Source organism: Bufo bufo, chromosome 1, assembly GCF_905171765.1.
Source record: "Bufo bufo chromosome 1, aBufBuf1.1, whole genome shotgun sequence".
In the NCBI taxonomy this organism is placed as follows: domain Eukaryota; kingdom Metazoa; phylum Chordata; class Amphibia; order Anura; family Bufonidae; genus Bufo; species Bufo bufo.
This window is the reverse complement of record NC_053389.1, coordinates 64,338,082-64,364,229: the sequence shown is the minus strand read 5'-3', so window position 1 is coordinate 64,364,229 and position 26,148 is coordinate 64,338,082. Positions and strand designations below refer to the sequence as shown.

Genomic DNA, 26,148 nt, shown 5'->3' with positions numbered 1-26,148 from the left:
GTGTGTGTGCGGAGTATATAGTGCGTGTGTGTAGTATATAGTGTGTGTGTGCGGTATATAGTGTGTGTGTGTGCGGTATATAGTGTGTGTGTGTGCGGTATATAGTGTGTGTGTGTAGTATATAGTGTGTGTGTAGTATATAGTGTGTGTGCGGTATATAGTGTGTGTGTGTAGTATATAGTGTGTAGTATATAGTGTGTGTGCGGTATATAGTGTGTGTGTGCGGTATATAGTGTGTGTGTGCGGTATATAGTGTGTGTGTGTGCGGTATATAGTGTGTGTGTGTGCGGTATATAGTGTGTGTGTGTGCGGAGTATATAGTGCGTGTGTGTAGTATATAGTGTGTGTGTGCGGTATATAGTGTGTGTGTGTGCGGTATATAGTGTGTGTGTGTGTGCGGTATATAGTGTGTGTGTGTAGTATATAGTGTGTGTGTAGTATATAGTGTGTGTGCGGTATATAGTGTGTGTGTGTAGTATATAGTGTGTAGTATATAGTGTGTGTGCGGTATATAGTGTGTGTGTGCGGTATATAGTGTGTGTGTGCGGTATATAGTGTGTGTGTGTGCGCGGAGTATATAGTGCGTGTGTGTAGTATATAGTGTGTGTGTGCGGTATATAGTGTGTGTGTGTGTGTGCAGAGTATATAGTGCGTGTGTGTAGTATATAGTGTGTGTGCGGTATATAGTGTGTGTGTAGTATATAGTGTGTGTGTGCGGAGTATATAGTGCGAGTGTGTAGTATATAGTGTGTGTGCGGTATATAGTGTGTGTGTGTGTAGTATATAGCCAGCAAAGGAAGCAATATGGATAATAACAATACATTAGTAAGCGCCTTGTATTAACTTTGTCTGCATGATAAATAATATTTAACTGGCAATTCTCAGCTAATTATTATCCTGACTAGAGATGAAACATCCGAAGTCGATTCGCATAAAACTTAGTTCCAATACTTTATGGAGCAGGAGCGGTGTACGGTATTGGAATGTATTGGCCCTGATGAAACAAAGTTATTGCTTCCCGCGATAACTTCAGAAATTAATTTGTACTGTAAAAAAAACAATTTCCCGAACTCAGGTTCGGTTCCATGTGGTACGGTACAAATTAATTTATGAAGTTATTCCGCGAAGCAATAACTTCGGCTCATCAGGGCCAATACATTCTAATACTGTATTGGAACAAAGTTTTATGCGAATCGACTTCGGATGTTTCATCCCTAATCCTGACCCCTAAACAGAACAGCCGCCACCACCTTCATGACCAGCAGAGTCCAAAGAACAGTGAAAGCCAGACAAGAGACAGGCATGGCCAACCTGAGGCTCTCCAGCTGTTGCAAAACTACAACTCCCACCATGCTTAGACTGCCTAAAGCTATCAGCCTGCAGCAGGGCATGGTGGGAGTTGTAGTTTTACAACAGCTGGAGAGCCGCAGGTTGGCCATGGCTGGACTAAACTCTCCCCTGCCCTGCCCCCCCCCCCCCTTCTCTTCCCCAGCCAGATGACATCAAAGACGAATTGCATTTAAACGCCATGCGCCGTAAGGACCTTGTGATGGCATACGGTCACGTGACATGCTAAAGTCACGCGGGTTTGAAGCAGTCGCGGTAATAAAAATTAGTAATGTTATACAAAAATACTAATAACTAGCCCTAACGATAGCGTTTGGGGTGAGGCGCACGGTCACTTTGAGAATAAAGGCGGTGAATGTCACGTGACCTACGCGACGACAAGGTCCTTACGGCGCATGGGATCATCAAAAGGAGCGGGCTGATGACGTCACCCTCAGCCTACAGACCAATCAGAGAGAAGGGGGCGTGGCTTAGTCCAGCGTGTGCCGGCTGGGCTGCTTCCGGTTTGCTAGTGCCTGCTCAGTTGCAGGCATGGTGTGGGGCGCAGTGTAACCATAGCAGCAGCGCCCGTTATGCTGGTTTCTCGCTCGGGGCTGAGCAGATTTGTGTCTCGGTGTTTGTCGTCCCCGGCTGTCAGGCGGCGGAGCAGCATGTCGGAGGGCATGGAGCAGAGGATGGTGTGGGTGGACTTGGAGGTGAGCGGTCCACCACTGTCACCATCATTTCTGCCATTAGCTGGACTCTACCACCTTACCTTAAAGAAGGGGGGGACATTGAGGGTCCCATCAGTTGGACTCTACCACCTTACCTTAAGGGGGGGGGGGGTACATTGAGGGTCCCATCAGTTGGACTCTACCACCTAACCTTAAAGAAGGGGGATTGTGGATCCTATCAGCTAGGGTAGTGGGTGTAGAGTGAATTTTTAGGGTGCTATTTGCCACTCAGGGGTCAGTCAACCCCCTGTAAAGGATGTGCAGGCACCCTTTCTGGGGGGGTTGGCGCTGTCACAGACAGAGGCTCCCCCCCCAGTTGGCAGCAAACTTTAAATGCGTCAAAAGCGATAATGGGAAGTGCCGCCATATTGGTTGTCTCTTTTGGATTAGCTTAGAAGGTGTCCTGCAGTAGTTGGTTGCACAACTATGGGAATATGGGCACCATTGGTACAATGTATTCCCTCCACCCTCCAATTAAAGGGGTTTTCCAGTACTCAGTTATTGGTGGCCCATTCTCTGGATTGCTGGGGGTCCGACACCCTGCATCCTCCCCGAGCAGCCACCGACGACAGGACCTATACAGCGGATGGAGGTCTCTGTCCACTTTGTGGTTTCCCCCATCGGCCTACAGCAGCTGATTTGCTCATTTGAACAGAAGCTGCAGTACCTCATCATGGCCACTACACAGTGGATGGCGCTGTCTGCTTTCGGTTTCATTCACTGTATAATCCCCTGATTGGTGGGGGTGCAGGGTGTTAAACCCCCACCAATCCTGAGGATAGCCATCAATGACTACCCCTTTTATGTAGGACTGTCGGACCCCCAGCAGGGCTTTGATCATCACCAGGCAGGTTCCCAATCCAAACAGATGTCACGTGAGGTTGTAACTGGCCGGTGAGTCCATGGGTGCTGACCACTCCGTGACCAGGACTGGCCTGGCAGACATATTGGATATGCTTTACAATCCCAGGCACCTTGTGGTACTACAAACCCCAGCATGCATTGCACAATCACATGAAAAGTGTTGAGTGCCCCTCCTGTCGGTCACATGACCAGACTTCAAGGGAGGTTCCAGTCACATGACCCTGTAGCATCCTGTTCTCAGGCAGCGGTGATGCCACCCTGTGCAGTATAGGGATGCCAGTGTCTGGTCTGGTGACACTGCCCAGGCACCCTGGTGGCATACACTGGAATAAGGAGGTGCCCGTCTGTGACTGGAGGTTGCCATGCCCAGCCTGTGTGCCCCCTGGTCCTGCCAGCAGCAGTGGATCTCCCCACCCCGATACAGGCATTGTGCTCTGTGCGTCTGTCACTGACAGGTGTAGGAGTGGGGTGCCCAGGAGAAGATCTCTGCTTGCTGTCAGTCAGTGGAAAAAAGTGACCATGTTTCAGCAGTCCCTGCTCCTGTGTAATACCACATAACAGAAGCCTAGGGAGGCAGTGCTGGTTACCACCCAGCTCTCCCAGGAACAGATAGGACAAAGAAACCGCTAAATAAAATATAATTTCTAACAACGCGACGAGAGGACGTCCCCCGGACCCTGACAATATGGAGCCTCACAACATAAATTTGGCTCGTTTTAGGATGTCTTAGCCACGCCCCTTTCTGGAAAAAACCCACAAAAACGCAACAAATTTGGCACAAGGCATGTGCTCCAGTTTTTGTTTTTTTTTTGCCTCGTTCTTGGGCATGCGGCACAAACCGCTGTGTGCACGGACACCTCTATGTCCAAAACTTTTCTGCGTGATCTGTATTTTTACCATTATATTTTTTTCCATTTTGGAGAGTTTTTGATTACTTTTATTAAATTTTTTTGGGGAGGAGGGGAAGTGATGAAAAAACGGCAAATCGGCTAATTCGATTTTTTTTTTTTTTCCATTACGGTGTTAACTGTATGAGATACATATGTTTATATTTTAATAGTTTGTGCGTTTTGGGACCCATCTGATCTTTGTTTTTTCTTGTTTATTTTTATTCTTAGGAAAGGGGGAATTTTTTATTTTTGACTTTTTTTTTTAAGTTTCCCCACCCAATCTTCAGATTGCTTCGGCCTGCATAGCATTGCAGTGTATGGCAGAGATGCTATTTTCTTATGGAGCCCTGCCACCTGCAGGCCTCCATAAGGACTACAACTGTAAGACCCCTTTCACACGAGCGAATATTGCGAGCGGATGCAATGTGTGATGTGAACGCATTGCGCCCGCACGGAATCCGGACCCATTCATGTCAATGGGGCTGTGCAGATGAGCGGTGATTTTCACGCATCACTTGTGCGTTGCGTGAAAATCACAGCATGTTCTATATTCTGCGATATTTTTTTACGCAACGCTGGCCCCATAGAAGTGAATGGAGCTGCGTGAAAATCGCATCCGCAAGCAAGTGTGGATGCGATGCGTTTTCCAGGGATGGTTGCTAAGAGATGTTGTTTGCAAACCTTTAGTTTTTTATCACACGTGTGGAAAACGCATTAAATCGCATTGCACCTGCGCGATAAAAATTGAACAACTGAATGCGATTGCAGACAAAACTGAATGACCTTGTTTGCAAATCGCGCATTTTTCACTGAACGCATCCGCAACGCATCCGGACCTAATCTGCACACGCTAGTCTGCTAGGGGTCTAATAGTCTGGAACTCTTCGGGGAGACCAATGCTATTAAGGGTCCATTCACAGATCCGTAGTGCATTGTGGATCCGCAATACACCCGGCCGGCACCCCCCGTAGAAATGCCTATTCTTGTCCGCAATTGAGGACAAGAATAGAACATGTTCTATTTTTTCGGGAGCCGCGGACCGAAGATTGGGGGTGCGCTCCGGAAATGTGGATGCAGTAGAGCACATAGTGTGCTCTCCGCATCCATTCCGTCCCCATAGAGAATGAATGGGTCCTCAACCGTTCCGCAATTTGCGCAACTGATGTGGACCCATTATTACGGATGTGTGAATGGAGCCTGACACAAGTTAACAGCTTTGCCAATCTCTGCATGGGGAAGCCGTTCGGGCCCAGGAGCTCTACACTCCTGGGGAAAGCCACCTCAGATGCCATGGTCACAATTGATTGGCGTTATCACAGACATTAACCTTGGAGGCGTCTGCTGTGTGAAACAGCAGGCTGTGGAACCCACTCCGCTTTTGAGTGGGCACCATCTTTAAAGTGATGGTATGTGGAGTACATGTACGGTGCGTGTCCTCAGGGGATTAAAGAATGAAGAGGACGCCGAGATTTGAATTGTTAACATGATGATGCTTACACCTAAAGTTGTTGATCCAGAAGAAGGCAAAAAACTTCGCCACAGAACAAAAAATCCTTATTGACCCCAAGGAAAGGCGATCGGTCCTAGAACCCTGGACCCAAACAGTTATCACGACAAACTGATGACACATTGATGTCTACGACGTGTTATTTCCAATTGTAAGTTATAGGGTTACGCGCATAATATATCCAGTCTCCGACCCTAGTTGTCTCCCTGTTGTCCCAGTATCATGCAGACCTTTCCCCCACTGATCGGACGATGGAGCTCACAGCTCAACTGTGGATATCACTGCTGGTGAAAGAATAAAACGCTGTCCGTCCCCCCTCCTCCCTGTTTTTGACATAGTCTACCTTGTTTGTGGTATCCAGAAGATCTCCGTTCCCATTCTGTCTCCATGATGTCCTAAAATCAGGCAGGCCGCTCCTCCACAGGTCTGACTGGAGATCTCTGTGGACATCACTCCAGATAATTAAAGAAGAAGAAAATACTGCCCCCTATAGGGAACCTGCATGCTTTTTGTGGTATCCAGAAGGTCTCCGTTCCCAGTCTGTTGCAACGATATCCCGATATCATGCAGGACTTTTCTTCTTGGATTGGGCTCAGGAGCTCTCAGCACAACTGTGGACATCACTGGTGGTGACGAGAAAAAGAAAATGCTGCTCCCCCCCCCCCAACCCCCAATTTTTGCATTTTTGACACCAGTTACTCTTTTAGAGGCCATTGGGAACCTTCACTTTTCTTTTGTAGTGTCAAGAAGATATCCATTCCTAGTCTATCTCCACGATCTTGAGGTATCTTTCAGGCCTTTCCTCCACAGATCATAATCTAGTGGAGCTCTCAGTGCAACTGTGGACATCACTGGTGGTGACAGAAGATGAACCCCCCCCACCCCAGTTGTTGACACAAGTTTCCTTTTGGAGGCAGTTTGGTAACTGCATGATTTTTTTTTATTTTTTTTTAGGGAATCCAGAAGATCTCCATTCCCAGTCTGTCTTCCTGATATCATGCAGGGCTTTCCTCCACCGATCGGACTCTGAAGTTATCAGCAAAACTGACATCGCTGGTGGTGACAGTAGAATATAATGCTGCCCCCCCCCTCCCCATGTATCAGAATTAGGCCAGTTGCCATATACTTTTTGGGTCTTTTTACTCTGTGCAGTATTCACCGAATATACAATTTCTCTACGTTACTGTTATGACTGAATGGTCTCGGCCCTTGTCTCAATTTCCAGCCATACGTCCAGGGTCCAGATCTCCTTCCTGGGATAAAATAATGAGGACGAAAATCGGATAAAGGTCTAAAAACCAAAGGACATTGGGGGACTTGTATTAGGGAGGCATGACAATCTTAATCTGTGGCCTGTTGGCGTTAGAGTCGCCACAGTTAAGAGGCGGACTCTAATATCGGGCCACACGAAACCTGCAGGAGCCCAGCTGTCACCAGAGCCTGGATCATACTGTAAGGCTTTAGATCGCTTCAATCCCGGCTGTTTAACCCCTAGATGCTGTGGTCACTAGTGACCGTGGCATCCAGGCAGTTGGAGAGTAATTCTTGGGCCCCAATATTCTACTGAACTCACGTAGAGGCCTACGAGAATCTCATTTGGTCGGTTTTGAGCCTCACAATGTATCAATTGTCTTGGTTTAATGACCGGTTCATCCTATAGTTCATGTTTGCTTTGTGTTGCAGATGACCGGACTGGACATCAGGAAGGATGAGATTATTGAGATGGCTTGTTTAATAACGGATTCTGAGCTCAACATACTCGCTGAGGTAAGTGCGTGCCAAAGCCAGGTTATCATGGAGTATGTCACCAACCTTCCATGTTTTATACTGCTGCTGTTGCGTGCATGGACACAAACACATGATGGCAATGGTACGAGGTTATACACGTATGCAAATGAGGGCAAGTGCCCATGGGGCGGTGTTCTTGTGTCTGGCCAGCCCTGTGATGCTGCTACGTCATCCTCTCTTGCCGAGATTCCTCAAGAGCGCATTTCACCACCAGGCCCAGCATGTGCACTCCCAATAACCACTGAGGGCATCGGCTTCTTTTACAGCAGTGCGCATGCGTCCGTCAGATGGGGGGGGGGGAACAGTATGGCAGGCGGAGAAAGCCCTGAGAAACATGATGGTTAGAAAATCCAGCAGGAAGCTGAGGAAAACAGGAAGTCCTGCATGTCAACATCCTGCCAGGAGGCAGTGATGCTGAGAACAGGGGAAGGAAAGTGCTGGCATTAGAGACATGGGGCAAAAATATGCAGTGTTGAGGGTAGTCTGGGCAGATAAAAAAATAAATAAAATCCTCATGGAGAACCCATTTAAAGTGTTAAAGGTGTTTTCTGAGACTTTTATACGGATGACCTATCTGGTCACCCCAGGGACCCCTGCCGATCAGCTGTTTGAGAACGCACTGGCAGTAGCGGAGTGGCCTTCTCTCATCCATGTATTGGCCATCCATTGTATAGCGCCTGTGCTTGGTATCCCGCTAAGCCTCATTCACTTCAATGGGTCTGAAGTCCGCCTAGGTCACGTGACCGATAAACCTGATGTTACGCGGCCTACGGAAAGCTGAGAGAAGGCTATGGTGCTACTGCGAGCGCAGGTGCCTTCTCAAACAGCTGATTGGCGGGGTCCCGGGTGTCGGACCTCCACCGATCACATACTGATGAACTATCCAGAGGGTGGGTCATCATTATAAGGCCCCATTAAGACAAGGCCCCATTTGACTTGAATGGGTCCGCGATCCGCAAGATGCAGCAAAAGATGTCATGTCATATATTTTGTGGAGCAGAGGCACGAATCGGAAGCCCATGGAAACATTCGGAAGACCTTCCGTGGGCTTCCAGGTCCGTTCCTCTGCACTTCAAAAGACAGGACATGTTCTGTCTTTTGCCGTATGTTGCAGATTGCGGAACCCATTCAGGTCAAGCACCGAGTTCACATGGCTGGTGCCTATGTATTGCGTACCTGCCGTTTGTGGTTCGCAACACGTGACTCAGAGGCCTTACGTTTGTCTGAATGGGACCTTAAAGTCTCGGGAAACCTCTTTAATAAATAAACCATAATCTTCTACAGAAAAATGTTACCACATCCCATTGGATGCTATCATGAAGGTCTTTGCTTCTTGAAGCATGGTTTCTGGGTGCAGATATGGTGGTACATAGTCTGCTGTGAGCAAGGGAGCCATCTTTGATCTGTCAGAATATTTGTATTTGATTTATGAGTATATCTGAACAATAACAAATATTTTATTTAAATTTTTTCTGCAGGGCCCCAATTTGATAATTAAACAGCCGGATGAGTTACTGGATAGCATGTCTAACTGGTGCAAGGAGCATCATGGAAAGGTAATGTGTATATACTACGCAGTATGTCAGACTCTGTGGGATCCGTTTTGGATTTTTTATTTTTTTTGCTAGGATTTTTATATTTCTTACTTGCATGATATTACAGTCTGCAGCGCTATACTATTCTTGCAGTGGAGACTATTGAAACCCTGACTGATCTCTTTAACAGGATTGTCCGGTTTCCCATCTCCTCAGGATAGGTCATCAGTATCAGATCAGCTGTTTGAAGAGAACGCAGCGCTCGTCAGCTGCAATTATCCTGTAGTGTTGACGGCGCGCAGATAAACAGTGGAGTGAACGCAATGCTTGTACAAGCGCCGTGTTCTCTTCAAACAGCTGATCGTCGAGGGGCTCAGGATTCGGACCCCCACCCATCTCATATTGATGACCTATCCTGAACACAGTGGGGTCCGTCGGTGATTGATTGGCTCTGTCACATTTACGTGCGCAGATACAGGAGATACAGGGAAACAATCGGATCCCTTGTAAAGAGAATAAAGCCTTGGGCCCTGTTCAGACATGGTGAAAGTGCAGCGGATTTGCTGTGCGTATTCCTCACTGCAAATCCACAGCGTTGCACAGCACATTACACGTGGCTGGGATTTGTGTAGAAATCGTAGCAGGCTGTAGATTTTCAAATCTGAATCATTTTTATTCCTGTGCGTAACTGATTGATTTTTGTTTTTCACCGTGGATCTAATCCTTTGCAATGCATAATGTGAAATCTGTGCTAAATCTGCACATACAGTCCTGATCAAAAGTTTAAGACCACTTGAAAAATGGCAAAAAAATCATATTTAGCATGGCTGGATCTTAACAAGGTTCCAAGTAGAGCTTCGACATGCAACAAGAAGAAATGGGAGTGAGACAAAACATTTTTTGAGCATTCAATTTAATGAAAACAACGAATAAACTGAAACAGGCTGTTTTTCAGCTGATCAAAAGTTTAGGACCACATGCCTTTAAAAGGCCAAATCTGTGCAAAGATGTGGATTCATTGTCATTTTCTGTCAGGTAGACACACGTTGTGATGGCAAAGGTAAAAAAACTCTCCCTTTTTGAACGTGGTCGGGTTGTTGAACTGCATAAGCAGGGTCTCTCACAGCGCGCCACTGCTTCGGAGGTGGGACGCAGTGAGACAGTAATTTGGAATTTCTTAAATGATCCTGAGGGTTATGGAACAAAAAAGTCAAGTGGAAGACCCCAAAAAAATTTCATCAGCACTGAGCCGGAGGATCCAATTGGCTGTCCGTCAAGACACTGGGCGATCCTGGACCCAATTAAGGCCCTTACTGGTGCTGACTGCAGCCCCATAACCATCAGACGGCATCTGAGACTGAAGGGCTTCAAAAACAAAAAACGTCTTCAAAGACCTCGTCTCCTTGAACGCCACAGAACTGCTCGTTTGGACTTTGCAAGAGAGCACCAAACATGTGACATTCAAAGGTGGAAGAAAGTTTTTTATTCTCTGATGAGAAAAAAATTAACCTTGATGGTCCTGATGGTTTCCAACGTTACTGGCATGACAAGCAGATCCCACCTGAGATGTTTTCTACGCGCCACAGTGGAGGGGGCGCCATAATGGTCTGGGGTGCTTTTTCCTTCAGTGGAACAATGGAGCTTCAGGAAGTGCAGGGGCGTCAAACGGCCGCTGGCTATGTCCAGATGTTGCAGAGAGCATTCCTCATGACTGAGGGCCCTCATCTGTGTGGTAACGACTGGGTTTTTCAACAGGACAACGCTACAGTACACAATGCCCGCAGGACAGGGGACTTCTTCCAGGAGAATAACATCACTCTTTTGGCCCATCCTGCGTGTTCCCCTGATCTAAATCCAATTGAGAACCTTTGGGGATGGATGGCAAGGGAAGTTTACAAAAATGGACAACAGTTCCAGACAGTAGATGGCCTTCGTGCGGCCGTCTTCACCACTTGGAGAAATGTTCCCACTCACCTCATGGAAACGCTTGCCTCAAGCATGCCGAAACGAATTTTTGAAGTGATAAACAATAACGGCGGAGCTACTCATTACTGAGTTCATGTTTGGAAGTTGGATTTCTGTTTTGGGGGGGTTTAGTTTTTTTTTTTTTGGAGGTGAGGTCCTAAACTTTTGATCAGCTGAAAAACAGCCCGTTTCAGTTTATTCGTTGTTTTCATTAAATTGAATGCTCAAAAAATGTTTTGTCTCACTCCCATTTCTTCTTGTTGCATGTTGAAGCTCTACTTGGAACCTTGTTAAGATCCAGCCATGCTAAATATGATTTTTTGCCATTTTTCAAGTGGTCTTAAACTTTTGATCAGGACTGTAGTATGTCCCGAGATGGCCTTTGTTTTCCTTTTTAGATCCTACAATTTTTTTCGGTATGGATACCTGCAGACAAAGTTTCTACTTTCCATCTTATCCACTTCCTGCCCTTTCAGCAGCACCAAATATTCACGGCAGCTGCATCCATCCTTCCCATAGATATCAGGCCAGGCACACGGAGTTCAATGTGAGAAACTCGCAGCGTGTGTCAGTGTAAGTTCCCATTCTGTCCTCCCCTCCTCAGACAGGATCGCTCAGCATTATGTCTGTCATCCAGTAGATTCCAGGACTTTCATAGTAATGCTTTGCAATCCTGTCAGAGGATAAGCATTGAACCTGCTTATGTGCGTGTCTGGCCTTAGAGGAAAATTCTAGCCATGCAATTAAATTTTAACCATTTGAATTTTTTTATTTTTTTTTACTTGGGCCGCAGCTGATCCTGGGCTTTAAACCTGTATTTTTGTAAATGTACGCCGTAGGTTTAAAGCTCCTGCAGTGAGGTCAGGTCAGGCTGTCACAGGCAGTTGCGGACACCGCATAGAAGACAGAAGTAGTTTATTACCTAGTAGTGCTTAATGAGCGCCACCATGCAGTGAATGGAGGATGGGGCAATGTCGCTGCTCTTATTGGACCCAGCCTAGCAGAGATGATGGGTCTTAGCAGACATGGATCACCTTTGACAGCGACTGGTGACAGGACAGTGGGCTGCTTTCTTCTGTAACTAGGGCTACTATGGATGCCCCAGTTATAGTGGAAAAGTGCAAAATAGAAAAAGAAATGATTGTGTCCCCCAAAGTTTTTATTTATGACCTCTTGGAGGACGGGTTGGGAGTAGATCTGTCAGCCAGGCATAAATTTTCTCACTGCGCATGCGCCGGCTAGATTCGGTGTGTGCATGCGCGCGCCAACAAGAATCGGCATGCGCGCTGGCGAGGTATATTCACAGCGCGAGTGTGATCACTGGCTGCAGGAGAACTCAAGCCAGTGATCATGCTCGCGCTGTGAATATACCTCGCCGGTGCGGGCGCGCACGCTGATTCTTGCCGGCGCACGCTCGGTGAGAAAATTATGCCCAGCTGACTGCGGGAGCCCGAGACGGGATCGTGCAGTCACAAAGGGCGCACCGCGCAGGCGCCAGACTTGCGCGATCCCAAGGAATAGAAAATATGTAAATTACAGTCAAGAGGGGACGGGTTAGAGGCGGGCTTTGCTTGATTTGAAGCAAGGAGGCTGCTGCCCCCTTTACTTCAAGCTCATAGGAAACGGAGATTAAAAAGGCGTTTTTCTCAAGTATGGATTATCGAATTTCTGGCTCGCACACATGATCAATAACAGACTGGGGGCTGCTATAAGGTAATGCTGGCAGTTTTTATCACTTTTGGAGGTGACAGGTTCTCTTTAATGGTTTGTTCCAGGATTAGACTAGCTTGTGTGTTTCTGTAATTTCACCTAGCTTTCTTATTGCTTGCAGAGATCGCAGTGCTCTCCCATGGCAGGCAGCAGCATTATTGGAAGCTCTGAGGTCCCTTTAAGGCTAGATTCATGCTTCCCTAACCTAGAGCGTGTTGCTCTCAGCAAGGTATGTTCTTTATTTTCATATCCGATAAGAATATTTTATTGGATATGAAAATAAAGACTATACCTTGCTGAGAGCAACATGCGGTATTACTCTGACATTGAGTGTGGGGATCGCCCCTTCCCGCGCAGAGCGACACATGGATCATGAGCTGTCTAACCTCGAGCAAATCCCTAACTAGAGCAGCATTACGTAGCCTCACTATGAAGAACGCAGTTTTACTCTAATGCTGCATTGTTTCAGAGACTACATAGTTTTAAGCAGAGTCTGGGATGCTGGACGCCCCCTTCTTTGGCTTCTATTGAGGGGGAGTCTTTTGCTATTTCATGCTGCCTATGGTCAGGACAACACGACTCTACCTGCAGTTCCCCTTTAATTCTTCTACCGCTCATTTACTGTACCGAGGAAATCTCAGTGTGTTCATTCTCATTGTTCCGACCATAACTTAAGTTTTTATTTTCTAATTGCAGTCTGGCCTTACCCAAGCCGTGAGGGACAGCAAAATATCATTAGCACAAGCGGAGTACGAGTTCCTGTCATTCATTAGAAAACACACTCCACCCGGCTTCTGCCCTCTGGCTGGTAGGCATTGACCCTTATCGCATGCCATGTTATCTATATAGGGGTGTCCTGACTAGACTTGCTTTCTTCCTACTTTTACCTCTCAATTGCATACATACATCTAAACATTAAAGGGGTTCTCCAGGAATTATGTAAAATGGCCACCAACAACCAGTCCAAGAATGTGAGCAGGACTGGTTGCCTCCACTTGCAGAGCTGGCTGGGTGGGTGAGGGACATGGGGCCTCACTACATACTACGCTTTGGTGCATGCATAAACTTCACATTGGTGAGCGTTCCTGTCAGGCTGCTCAGCCATGATGGCACATGATACGCAGGATCTCATCATAACATCTATTGTAAAGCAGTGTGTAGTGTGCCCCGTCCCTTCACCCTCCCTAGGCAGTTCTGCAAGTGGTGGCAACCAGTCCTACTTGTATACTAGGACAGGTTGCTGGTGGCATTTTAAATCATTATTGGTGAACCCATTTAAAGGTATTTGCATCTTGGACAATTATGCCATACCCACAGGCACTTCAGGGCCCACATGTATCTCCAGAACATGGGTGTCTTGGCCCATCATGCCTAGTCAGCCCTCACCGCCGCATCCTAGTGGGGAATAAATGGAGAGGTAGGTGTGTGCATGTTCACAGCTATTTACTAGCTAGTGGTCCCTAGGGACCTATTTACGTTTTCGGATCAAGTACTGTTTTTCTTTTTAAAACTTCACTTTTAAGTCTTATTAATAAATAGTGACCTTTTATTCAAATATCCATATTATTACTATGCTAAATACGTGTTTAAAAATATCTGTGATGCGGGAAGGCTCTATATTCTTTGCTCTTGGTTATATATATTCTTATAGTAGTACATAGCATTTCATGCGACCTTCTTGAAAAAATGGCTTTTTCTCCTATTCGTATTGAGAACAGGGGGAGGGGAGGGTGAGGAGAGGTGATTCTGTTATTTATTACCCTCTCAAGGGATACAATATGTTAGCGGAGCGTCAGGATCTATTATTTATTATCATTCCCTTAGGTATATAGGGACATGTATAGTGCTGGTGCACTGGTGGTGTCACCTAATATTACTTTATTCCTCCTCTCGCTTCATATAAATCTCTCTCCATCTCCTATACACTCCTTATAACCACTGCCTTCTATGCAAACTGCATCTATTTAGATCTAAGCCCTATGGTTCGCTGCTGCTATAAAAGTATCTTTATTTTACTAGTAGTTAGAGCTTCTCCCGCATATCACTGCCTAAAAAAACTAACTCTCACACACACTGCATCCCGACATGTTTCGCTGTTACACAGCGTCTTCAGGGGATGATGCAGGTGTGTGCATGTTCACAGCTTACTCCATTCACTTCTATAGGATCTGAGTGAGCGTGCCCAGCTGTTTCTGTAGGAATGGAGAGAGCTGCCCGTCTTTCCATTTTATTACGGCCAGCAGCAGCCTCACCAGGTGGGGCGGGGGTTGAACGACCTGTTCAGGAGATAGGACAGGTCTTGGAGGTGGGACAGACTCCCCTTCCTATGATGGACAAGGGACCCCAAGGGTTGGGTCCCTGACTATCTCCTATCCTGTGGATGTTGTAGCCAGGTTTTTTTTTTTTTTTTTTATATTTTGGATATTATTTCATCAAAGTCAGGGGTCCTGGATTTACAAGCTGTTTTCGGTCTTGTGCGATATCTGTCTTCTGTGTATGTGAATGGGGTTTAGCGGCTTAGCCCCTATTGAACAGCAGCTCTGATCCTTATGCGGTTATGCTGAAGATGCACTGCACATCTGCAGCAAATCCCCATCCGAAGGACGCACCCTGAGATTCCTGTTGGATTTTAATCCAACCTGTGGACATAGCCGTAACTTAATCCCATTGATGGGGGACGTGGGATGTCTGTACACCAGAGCAGATTCTGTGAAGGTTCCTGGGAAATTGCAGGACCACTTTGGCCCTGATTAGTGGGATGTGAAGGTGTCCCTATAGCCTATATGCAATGTTTGGGGCAGTGTAGGCCAAATTCACCTACGTCTTGATGCAGTAATTTTTTTTTTTTCTTAATATGATGGAAACCTTGAAAGTATAATGCGTTTTCTTTTCTTTTTCTTAGGAAATTCTGTGCACGTGGATAAACAGTTTCTGAACAAATATATGCCGCAGTTTATGAGACACCTGCATTACAGGATAGTTGATGTCAGTACCGTGAAGGAGTTATGCAGGTAACAGATTATTCTTCATTGACCTGGTTGTCTCTGTGATGGCACCCCTGAGAGTGCTCACCTCTGTAAGGGACAGGTCCCCTCTCCAGCACCTACCTTCAGCGTGTTTCCCTTCAGAGGCATACAAGCCAAGGGCCGGGGGTATCACACCACAGGATATGCCACATGCTCTGGAGCTCAAACCTGTCTTCCCTGTCCTGCCTTATGGCCGCTGCATCCAGGGAGCGGGATGGGGTGAGGTGGCACAGGGTCAGGGGGCACCAGTTCGAAGAGTGGCCCTCTTATCTGTCAGACATTCGTCATGTGTGGATAAGCTGTATAAATGTGTGAAATGAGAATAGCAGCTGTGGTTTGGAAATGCAAAGGATTCCTTTCCCTTATCCTCTTTTGTTTTGACTGTTGAAACCCTCTTTATGGTTGACCTATGGGTCTCCACGTGGAGTTTTTGAAGCGCAGTCTAGGACCACAGAGATGATGAGGCCTTTCCTTTGGCTGGTGCCATGTCATAGTCATATGAGTATTGTGGTGGGTTTCAGTGGAGGACTATGTCAAGATCCCACAAGATGACTTGCAGAGTGGTACACTTCCAAGGATCAGAAGGATACTGAAAGATCCCAGGACACTTCTCTCACTATGAAAATTAGAGCTAGTCAAGCAGGTCCAATGAGAATATGCCCTGTTATAATTGAGGGCAGGTTGTAACCTTCTGTTTTTTGCATCTGCCTCCTTGTCACATATTTGTATTTATGAACACCTGGAGCCTACCCCTAAACCCAAAGGGATCCTGCACAAGAAGTGTGGAATTTGTATAAAACACTTTGGGAAGAATTTATCAAGCAGATTTCTGGCGTCCAAAAGTTTTTAAATAGGGCTATCTAATTTTTCGAGCTTATTTGCGCAAATATTTCACAGCACTTTTACATCACTTATTCCAGTTTTTAAAAGTGGGTGGAAAAGTGGTCGTGATTAGCCTGTTGAGTGGACTTAAAGGTTATGTACACCTTTGTGGGGCAATTTTTTTAATTTATTTTTTTATTATTGCTTTGTTCTTATTATGAGGTAAAAATAATTTTTCCAGTTGGCCTTTATTAAAAATATGTTTCCCTTTTCTCTGTACAGAGCTGAGATGCTCTATTAGCAGGATCTGAATTTTCTCTCTCTTCCGTCAGGCAGGGAGCTGACGGGCTCCTTATCTCTGCTCTCAGACTTTATGGCTTAAATAACCTCTTACTAATTTAGAGAAGGGTTATTAAAAGCAAAAAGTGATAGAACGGCTCATTATTTTTAATAAACACCAATTGAAGAAAAGATTTTCAGCCCAAAATGAGTAAAATGCAATCATAAATTGTCCCGAAGGTGTACATAGCTTTTAAGCCAGATTAATTACAACTTTAAAAAAAATAGTTTTACACTAGCTTTTCAGAGCTGTGGTTACGTCAACCCCTCACTGCTCCACATCTCATGCAGACAGTCTTTCTCCCCAACAGCGCCTGTGAAGTTGGGTGTTACAGCTCCTGGCTTCACTGTGCATGCGCCAGATAGTGAGGTCAAACTGCATTTACTCCAGATGTGCATGAGGCTAGGGGAGGATGTAACCACAGCTCTGAAACATCAATCATGGGGCAGGAGGCAGGATCTAGGCATGGTGAGCTTGACTGAGGATGAAAGAGCCAGCCTTCTTGACTTGAAAACACTCCTTACTGCGGGAGGGCTGAATACAGATTATTTTCTCTGTATACAAAATCAAGACAAGGACACCATGAGGGACAACATGCTTGGACAGACAAGGTTATGGGCTTAGTTAAATTTTCCCCGGCGCCTCCACAATGGCACTCATAGGAGGGTGTCCCCGCCTCCCCAGGACAGGAAACAACGTAGAAGCTCAAGTTTACAAGGCCTCCTCCCTTTACCTGCTTCAGTTGTTGTTTCCTGTCCTCAAGGGATAGAGTGGAAGCCGCTCCTGCAGTGTCGGGAGTACAAGTGAAGTTTCGCACGGCCTGTTAAGTTTGCCCCATTCGGGAGGGTCTGTGCAGGGGACGGGGATTGAAGAGGGCCTTGCGCCTCTGTCCCGTTCCTTTGGCGTAAGCCCTTCAGTGAAGGCGGCCCCGGGCCTCTGCTTCCCCGGTGACGGTACCTGGGGAAGCGATGAATCACTCGCGCATGCGCCTAACAGGCCGGAACTTCTGGGCAGAGTTCCGCTTTGCCAGGTCTCTGCGCGTCACTTCCGCCAGCACATGACGTCAGAGACCTGGCGGATACCAGAGGAATGTCAGGAGCAGGGAGTACAGTAAACGGCGTCCTGCATGTGCAGCATGTCCGCTCCCTTGGAAGTTCCTGACATGTCCTGCAGACCTGTGGATCCTTCTTCTGCCCAGAGCCCGGTAAGCCTCCTCCTAAGGCTGGGTTCACACGGGCGTGTCCGGATGCGTCCCGGTGCATTGCAGCAAACCCGCGCGAGTAGGAACGGAATTGCAGTCAGTTTTGACTGCGATTGCGTTCCGATGTTCAGTTTTTATCGGACGGGTGCAATGTGTTTTGCACGCGCGTGATAAAAAACTGACTGTGGTACCCAGACCCGAACTTCTTCACAGAAGTTCATGTTTGGGTTAGGAGTTGTGTAGATGTTATTATTTTCCCTTATAACATGGTTATAAGGGAAAATAATAGCATTCTGAAAACAAAATGCTTAGTAGGTGATTAATTGAGGGTTAAAAAAAATAAAATAATTAACTCACCTTCTCCTCTTGATCGCGTAGTTACCGGTCTCTTCTTTACTTCTTTAATGATGGACCATGTGATTGGAGCATGTGATCTGATGTCACCACAGGTCCTTTAGCCCACAGCTCATCATTAAAGAAGTAAAGAGACCGGTAACTACGCGATCAAGAGGAGAAGGTGAGTTAATTTTTTATTTTTTTTATTTTAACCCTCAATTGATCACCTACTAAGCATTCTGTTTTCAGAATGCTATTATTTTCCCTTATAACCATGTTATAAGGGAAAATAATACAGTGAATAGACTGTCATCTAGCAACCATGCGTGAAAATCGCACCGCATCCGCACTTGCTTGCGATTTTCACGCAACCCCATTCACTTCTATGGGGCCTGCGTTGCGTGAAACAGCCCCATTGAAATGAATAGGTCGGGATTCAGTGCGGGCGAAATCTCGCCCGTGTGAACGTAGCCTAACAGTTGTGTCTCACATGTTACCTCTATTTGGGGGTAGAGGGAGCACAGTTATATTGTTTCTCTCTCCCATTGGTGTTGGTGCTGGCCTTCATTTAAAATTCTTAGTTGCTAATTTGGCCCAAAAATGCATCTTACTTTATAGGGCAGGGAGGCCAGCACCGTAAAGACCTCTAGCGGAGATTCAGCACTGAGAAAATGTGCAATGTGCAAAAAATCCCTGCCGTCTAAGTCTAAAAAGACGCTCTGTACTAGGTGTACAGACAAAGTAATAACTGAAGAATCACCATCCTTCCTAGAATCCATAAGAAATATATTATCAAGGAGGAAGTAAGCGCGGTGATTACCACCAGGTGCCCCCCAACCGTCAACCTCACAGAGATCACAGATAGCGGAATTCCCATGTGATCCAGACTCGAATGAGGGTGAAATATTTTCACTGGCAGAGTCCGAATCTTCTGAGGACAAATCAGGGAAGCCTTTTTGTAGACCCGAAGATACGGAAAAATTATTCAAAACAATAGGAGCTACTATGAACATTGAGGACGTAAAGGAATGTCAATCCGTTCAGGATAAAATGTTTCAAAAATTGGGCGAAAAGGAAAGTCTTCCCCGTCCATAATAACATTAAAATGTTGATCGCTAAAGAATGGAAGAATCCAGAAAAGCGAAATACAATTACGAATGCCTTTTAAAAGAAAATACCCCTTTGCAGAATCAGACTCATCCTCGTGGGATAAAGTTCCCAAGATCAACACTCCAGTTGCCCGCATATCAAAAAAGACTTCTTTACCTTTTGAGGACATGGGCCTCTTAAAGGATCCAATGAATAAGAAATGTGAAGGTTTTCTCAAGCAGGCATGGGAGACCAATGCAGCTATGCTGAGGCCTAGTATAGCTGCTCCCTGTACCTCCAGATCATTATCGGTCTGGTTAACCCAGCTGGAGGAACACCTGGCGGGAGGTACCCCCAGAGATGAGATCCTGGCCTATCCCTATTTTGAAGCAGGCTTCAAATTTTTTGTCAGATGCCTCGGCGGATCTAGTAAGGCTCTCGGCTAGGTCTGCTGCCTTATCGTATGCCACTCGTTGAGCTGTATGGCTCAGATCCTGGTCCAGGGATGCTACCTCGTTGAGTCGTCTGTGCTCTATTCCGTGTGAGGGGGATAAGTTGTTTGGTTTAGCCTTAGATGACATTTTGGAGAAGGCATCAGACAGGAAGAAAGGCTGCCCTTCAGACTCAAAATTTTTCCAACAGACGGTCCTTTCGGAGCCAAAATAGGATCAGATCAAAGGAGGAAAGACATTTCTGGAAGATGGCAATCCTCAAGATGTAAGGGGAAAGGTTTTTTGTTCACCCCAGAATCCACTGCAAAGTCTTCTCAATGACGCCATATTTCAGGTAGGAGGCAGATTAAAAAGATTTGCCTCGGCCTGGGAAAACATTTCTACCTCCCCTTGGGAAAGAAATACCATAAGAGAAGGTTACAAGCTAGAGTTCGCTACTCTTCCTCGAGATTTGTACACCAGCAACAAGCCTTTGAGTCGACTAGAAAAACAGCAGGCTCTGGAATCAGAGATATTATTGCTGCTACAAAAACAAGTCATAGTTCCGGTACCAAAAGATCAGGAGGGAACGGGGTTTTATTCTCCAGTCTTTTTAGTTCGAAAAGGTTGAACAAGAGCATAGTCTACAAAAAATTCAAGATGGAGACAATCAGGCCAACAGTAAATCTCCTGATTCAAGATTTCTAAATGGTAACTCTCGACCTTTCTGATGCATATTACCATGTGCCCATTCTCAAAAACTATCAAATGTCAGACTGGCGATATTTCTGAAAGGAGAGAAGCGTTACTTTCAGTTTCAGGCCCTTCCCTTCGGGTTGTCCTCAGCTCCCAGAATTTTTTCAAAGGTCATGGCAGAAGTGACAAGGGTATCTTAATCGTTCCGTATTTGGACAATTTTTTGATTAGAGCTCCGTCCCTCCAAATTCTCCAGTTACATCTACAGATGGTTCAAAAGAAGTTGCGGGAATTGGGCTGGTTACTAAACAAAGAAAAGTCAGGCTTAGTTCCAAGCAGAGAGAAAATATTTTTGGGGGTCAAGTTAAACTCTCGCAATCGCATGTCGTTTTTTTTTTTTCCTCTAGAATAACAGATTTCTCTATCTCAAAAGGTCTCTCTGTTTTGCAAGTCCAGAACAGTATCCTTCAGAGACATCATGACGCTTTTAGGCCATTTGACGTCCACAATTCCAGTAGTGCGGTGGGCCCAACACCACACAAGGCCACTACAATCATTTCTCCTGGAGAACTGGGATGGAAATCAGAATACCCTAGACAAGAGGATAAAGTTCCTTTAAAGGTAAAGCAGTCTCTCCTGTGGTGGAAAATAAGAAAGAATCTTCAGTCAGGCGACACACAAATGAAGTCCTTATTTCTACCAATGCCAGCAATCGCGGATGGGGAGGCCACACCAAAGATCAGGTAATACTAGGTGTTTGGAGTCAAAAAATGGCAGAAGCATCTTCAAATCTAAAAGAGCTGATGGCAGTCTTCAAAATACTCCTCTCTCTCCAATCAACTGTAAAATCCCAATATGTAAAAATTCTGTCTGACAATTCCACCACGGTGGCCTATTTAAACCGGAAAGGAGGGACAAAAAGCAGAGCTCTGAGAAATCTGTTGGGGGAGATATTTTGCTTGGCAGAAAAGAATCTAAAAACGTCCGTCCATCTCAAAGGCAAGGAAAACTTAGTAGCGGACTATCTCGGCAGAGAGAATTTAAAAGAGGGAAGAATAGTCATTAGACCCCGATATGTTCGATCAGATATCGAAAAAGTGGGAGACTGCGGTCATAGACCTGTTTGCAAACCAAAAGAACAAACCAGTAGGAAAATTCTGCTCCCTCTCCTTAAAGGATTAGCCGTTGTTTGTGGACGCTCTATCCGCCCCATGGCCAGAGGGCCTCCTTTATGCATGTCCACCTTTCAGTTTAATACCGAGAATGCTGATGAAGGCGATAGAAGAAAAAGTGCAGATGATTCTGATGGCACCCTTACGCCTCCTTTCCGACCTCGTAGCGGGGGAATTATGGATTCTCCCATCATATCCAGGCCTTCTGCATCAGGGTCCAGTATCTCATCCATGTGTCTCAATTACACCTAACAGCTTGGAGACTGAACAAGTTATGTTGAAACAAAAGGGTCTGTCAGATCCTGTAATATCCACACTTTTGTTGAGTAAAAAGGACACAACGTCCAAGATCTACACAAGAAAATGGAAAGCCTTCTTAATATTTGCAGGAAATAGATGGTGTCACTATCGAGATCCTGATATTCCCCGATGGCCTCATGCACACGACCGTTGTTTGGGTCCGCATCTGAGCCGCCGTTTTGGTGGCTCGGATGCGGACCCATTCACTTCAATTGGGCTGCAAAAGATGCGGACAGCACTCAGTGTGCTGTCCGCATCCGTTGCTCCGTTCCGCTAAAAAAATATAACATGTCCTATTCTTGTCCGCGCTTTGCGACAAGAACAGGCATTTATATTGCCGGCTTCCGTTCTGAAAATTGCGGAAGGCAACATGGGCGGCTTCTGTTTTTTGCGGACCGCAAAATACGGCACGGTCGTGTGCATGAGGCCTAATACTGGAATTCCTACAAGCAGGTCTAGATAAAGGGCTCAGACCAAGCACCCTTAAGATGCAAGTTTCAGCGTGAAGTAACTTTCTAGAAACAAAACTCGCGGATCTACCCCTAATAAAACGATTCCTAAAAGGGGCAAAGACTATTTCCATTTGTCCATTCTAATATACCTCCTTGGTTGTTAAATCTGGTGCTTGATGTTCTAACGGATACGCCCTTTGAACCCTTACAGAATATTCCGCTAAAACTTCTGACATTTAAAAGCACCTTTTTATTGGCAATTACATCGGCTAGAAGAGTTGGGGGAATCCAAGCCTTTTCCTGCAGACTACCTTACCTCACGTTCTTAGAAGACAGCATTATTCTCAGGCATAATCCGATGTTTTTGCCAAAAGTTGTTTCCAGATTCCATCGACAGCAGGAGGTATCCCTACCTTCCTTCTGTCCAGATCTATCCTCCGAATTAGATAAGAAATACCATAATCTGGATGTAAGAAGATGCATACTAACTTAGACGTCACCAAAGAATTCAGAAACTCGGACCATCTTCTTCTGCAGTATCAGGGTCACCATAAAGGATCTGCAGCAAGCAAGAGTACCATCACAAGATGGATAAGAAATACCATTGAATTCTGCTACATTCAGAAGGACTTGACTCTTCCTAAAGGGATAAAGGCGCGTTCTACTAGGGCAATGTCTGCCTCATGGGCAGACCATGCCTCTGCATCTGTGGATCAAATATGCAGCCACTTGGGGAAACCCTAGTACTTTTTTCAGACATTACAAATTGGATGTGCTCCATAATTATGATTTATCTTTTGGCAGAGAAGTATTATCTGCGGTAGTCCCACCCTAAAAAAATAATTCTGTTATTCCTCCTGTGAGTGCCGTTGTGGAGGCGCCGGGGTAAAGGGTTAATTACTCTTACCGGTAATTGGATTTTCCCATAGCCTCTACAAAGGCACTGGAGCTTTCCCAACCACTCTTTGTGTTTCTTATGACATGATTTATGTAATATTATATTGTTGAATATTTCAATACTAACGAGTCCTGCGTCATTAACTGAATCGGGTAAAGGGAGGGGGCCTTTTAAACTTGAGCTTCTACGCTGTTTCCTGTCCTGGGGAGGCGGGGAGACCCTCCTGAGAGTGCCGTTGTGGAGGCTATTGGAAAATCCAATTACCGGTAAGAGTAATTAACTCTAATATCTTGCTGTCCAATTCCCTTTAATTGTCCAACTGCCAGTGTATCTGGAAGACTGAGTTATTGATGCGCTGGTAGGTGCTCCAGCACTAAAGTATTCTAGAAGTCTGATTTCATTTCTTGGATCCACTTTCTTTACCGAGGCCCAGAGGCAGGGCTCAGGATTAATGGCCGTTAGATGCAATAGGATGTAAGGTCCTTCAGGCAGTAGTCCCTCCCTAAAGATTATGGTTCTCAGTTGTCCTGTTGTGGAGACTGTTGAAGGTGACTATACACATTAGATGAACTTTGGCCGGACCTATTGATTTTGATCTAACGTGTATGGTGGTGTCCCAACTCTCACCCCTGCAACAGATGTCGTGGCGGAAAGAAGGGTTTATCTCCCTCGAGAGCAAAAGGATCAGGCTTGTTGAAATACAATATGCCCGATCCTTTGTTCTCAAGGGAGATAAACCACTGCCTGAGGCGTCTGCCCCAATCTACTCCCCTCTTATTGAACACATGCATGAAGATTTGCTTCAATCTTTGAGTTTGATACATAATACATCTGGAAGTTTACCGCGATTCTCCTCTTCTTTCAGACGTTGGTATCCTGTGGAATATGAATGTGCACCAAAGAAAGCCGCTTCTCATAGGTAGGTGCAACATCTCCGTACCACCATCTCCATGGGTCGTAATGTTCCTGCCATGTCTAGTGGCTTCCTACTGAATGTCCTAGTACAAGGACAAGGTTCTTTGGTCCTTGCTGATGTCTAAAGGTGTTTGGCTTCGGCCCACACTGTTTCCTGACTCTTCGTATTGATCACTGCCTGCCCAAAAACCTTTCAGCAGTCTATTAGAGGCTACTCGAGAGAAACAGGCCCTGAGGTTTCCTTCACAAAGTCCCTACCTCTGGGGATCGGCAACCTCTGGCACTGCAGCTGTTCTGAGACTACAACTCCCAAAATGCTTCACTTCGATGACAGTTGGAAGAGCAGCTGAGCACGTTGGCATGCTGGGAGTTGTAGTTTTACACCAGCTGGAGTGCCAAAGGTTGCTGATCCCTGGCCTACAGATATTCTAGGAGTTGAAGTCTTGCAACAGCTGTAGGGCCAGAAGTTGGACATCCCTGTTTTGGATCATACAGGGGTTTTGGAGCTCTGTATCAGAAAAAAACTAGGCACTAGCCTCTGTAGGGGGGGATTCACACGTGGTGTATTTTTACTCCGTGCTCAAATCCGCCGCGAAATCTGCATGTAAGACGCGTTGACAAGGATTTGCCACTGAACTGTTGCAGATTTCACCCTTTGCAATAAAAAAAATTAATCCAGATTTTTAACCTATTAAAGTTGCTTCCACGTGTTGAGCTTTATCCAATTTTTGAAGCCAAAACCAGAAGCGGATTTTAAAAAGTCATATCCGTATCCTTTTTTGTCCCACTCATGATTTTGGCTCCAAAAACTGCACAAAAAAGCTGAATACATAGCCTCACCCCTAGAGATGTGCCAGCATGGTCACCAGTGCATATTGTTACATCCAATAGCAATCGAGTGACCCCAGTTAGGAAGTAGCAGTAAATCAGTTTGCAGGTCTCTAGCGTTGTCCATAACATGAAGTTCCTAAAATACCCACTAGATGTCAGCAGTGTACCAGACATTTCCTAACAGGGCTTTAACACGTTTGTAATTCTTGTTCCACTTGCATATTTCTTTTAAAAAAAAATGGATTCTATCCTAGTCGAGATAACGAAATGTGAGGTTGCTTCCCTCTTTTGGGAAATTAGTGTGAAGTTGGGGCTCACTTCAATGAGTTGCAGTTCCCTTTTCTTCTCGGGGCTACAATCACCGCTATGATTGATGGGGTTTCCAGAGGTCCTATGGATATGTTATAACACTGACATGGGATTGCACCTTTCCTGTATTGATAACTGGGCGCTTAGTGACTGTTTTTTCCCCCTCTTTTTCAGAGCTTTGGATGATATCAGAGAAAGCATTAAGGAGCTTCAGTTTTACAGGCAGAGCATATTTAAGAAGGCAACAGATGACATGGAATAAGACGGGGAGTTATTCTACATTTTACTTTACGTCCAGTACAGGGGCTCAGCAGGGTTGCTCTGCATATTCATTTGTAAGACCAAAGTTCTGTGGGTGTTGTGGATGAATCAGCACAGGAATCGAATATTTTACCTATTTAATAAACTTGCTTATTTGAATTTTATTTGTTTGTTTATTTTTATTTTTAAATTTTCCCATTCTTATTACCAGTATTTTTTTTATTTTTTATTTTTTATATAACTGTGGCCTTGCTCAACAGCACTGATTTGTTATGAAGCGTGTTCACAGTACTTTGTGGACCCCATTCACTTATAAGGTCAAGTTCCAATGTAGTGTATCTGCCGCAGATTTGTGGTGCTGTATTATTGTGAATTCTGAGATCCGGGAATAAATAGGCTTAAAGGAGTTGTCCTCTTTATTTATATTGATGACCTATCCACAGAGTACTTCATCAATATCAGATCGGCAGGGGGCCGACTCCTGGCACCCCCGACAATGCAAGCCTTGCCTTCTCTTCATTGTGTACCTGCTCGCTGTCACATTCACTTCTATGGGACAGCTCCTTCCAATTTACTTGAATAGGAAGAAGCCGTCCCATAGAAGTGAATGGGACAACATAGGTGTAAGTTGCGACGGCGAGCAGTTAAACAATGAAGAAATGGCAGTTTTTACACTAGAGGACAAATGACCCAGCTCCACATTGACCAACTTGACACCTGGTAGATGCCCATATGAGTTGGTAGTAGCAA

The 26,148-nt window shown here is 45.6% G+C and overlaps 1 protein-coding gene across 1 annotated transcript; it reads left to right on the top strand.

Annotated features, from left to right (window-relative positions):
* The first annotated feature begins 1,824 nt into the window (after positions 1-1,824).
* Positions 1,825-25,562, top strand: REXO2 (RNA exonuclease 2). The gene is made up of 7 exons (XM_040425260.1): positions 1,825-2,042; positions 7,005-7,088; positions 8,588-8,665; positions 13,016-13,127; positions 15,222-15,330; positions 23,948-24,001; positions 25,312-25,562. Exons 1-7 carry the CDS (start codon positions 1,920-1,922, stop codon positions 25,397-25,399), a joined length of 648 nt encoding a protein of 215 aa, XP_040281194.1. The 5' UTR covers positions 1,825-1,919; the 3' UTR covers positions 25,400-25,562.
* Positions 25,563-26,148: the final 586 nt, after the last annotated feature.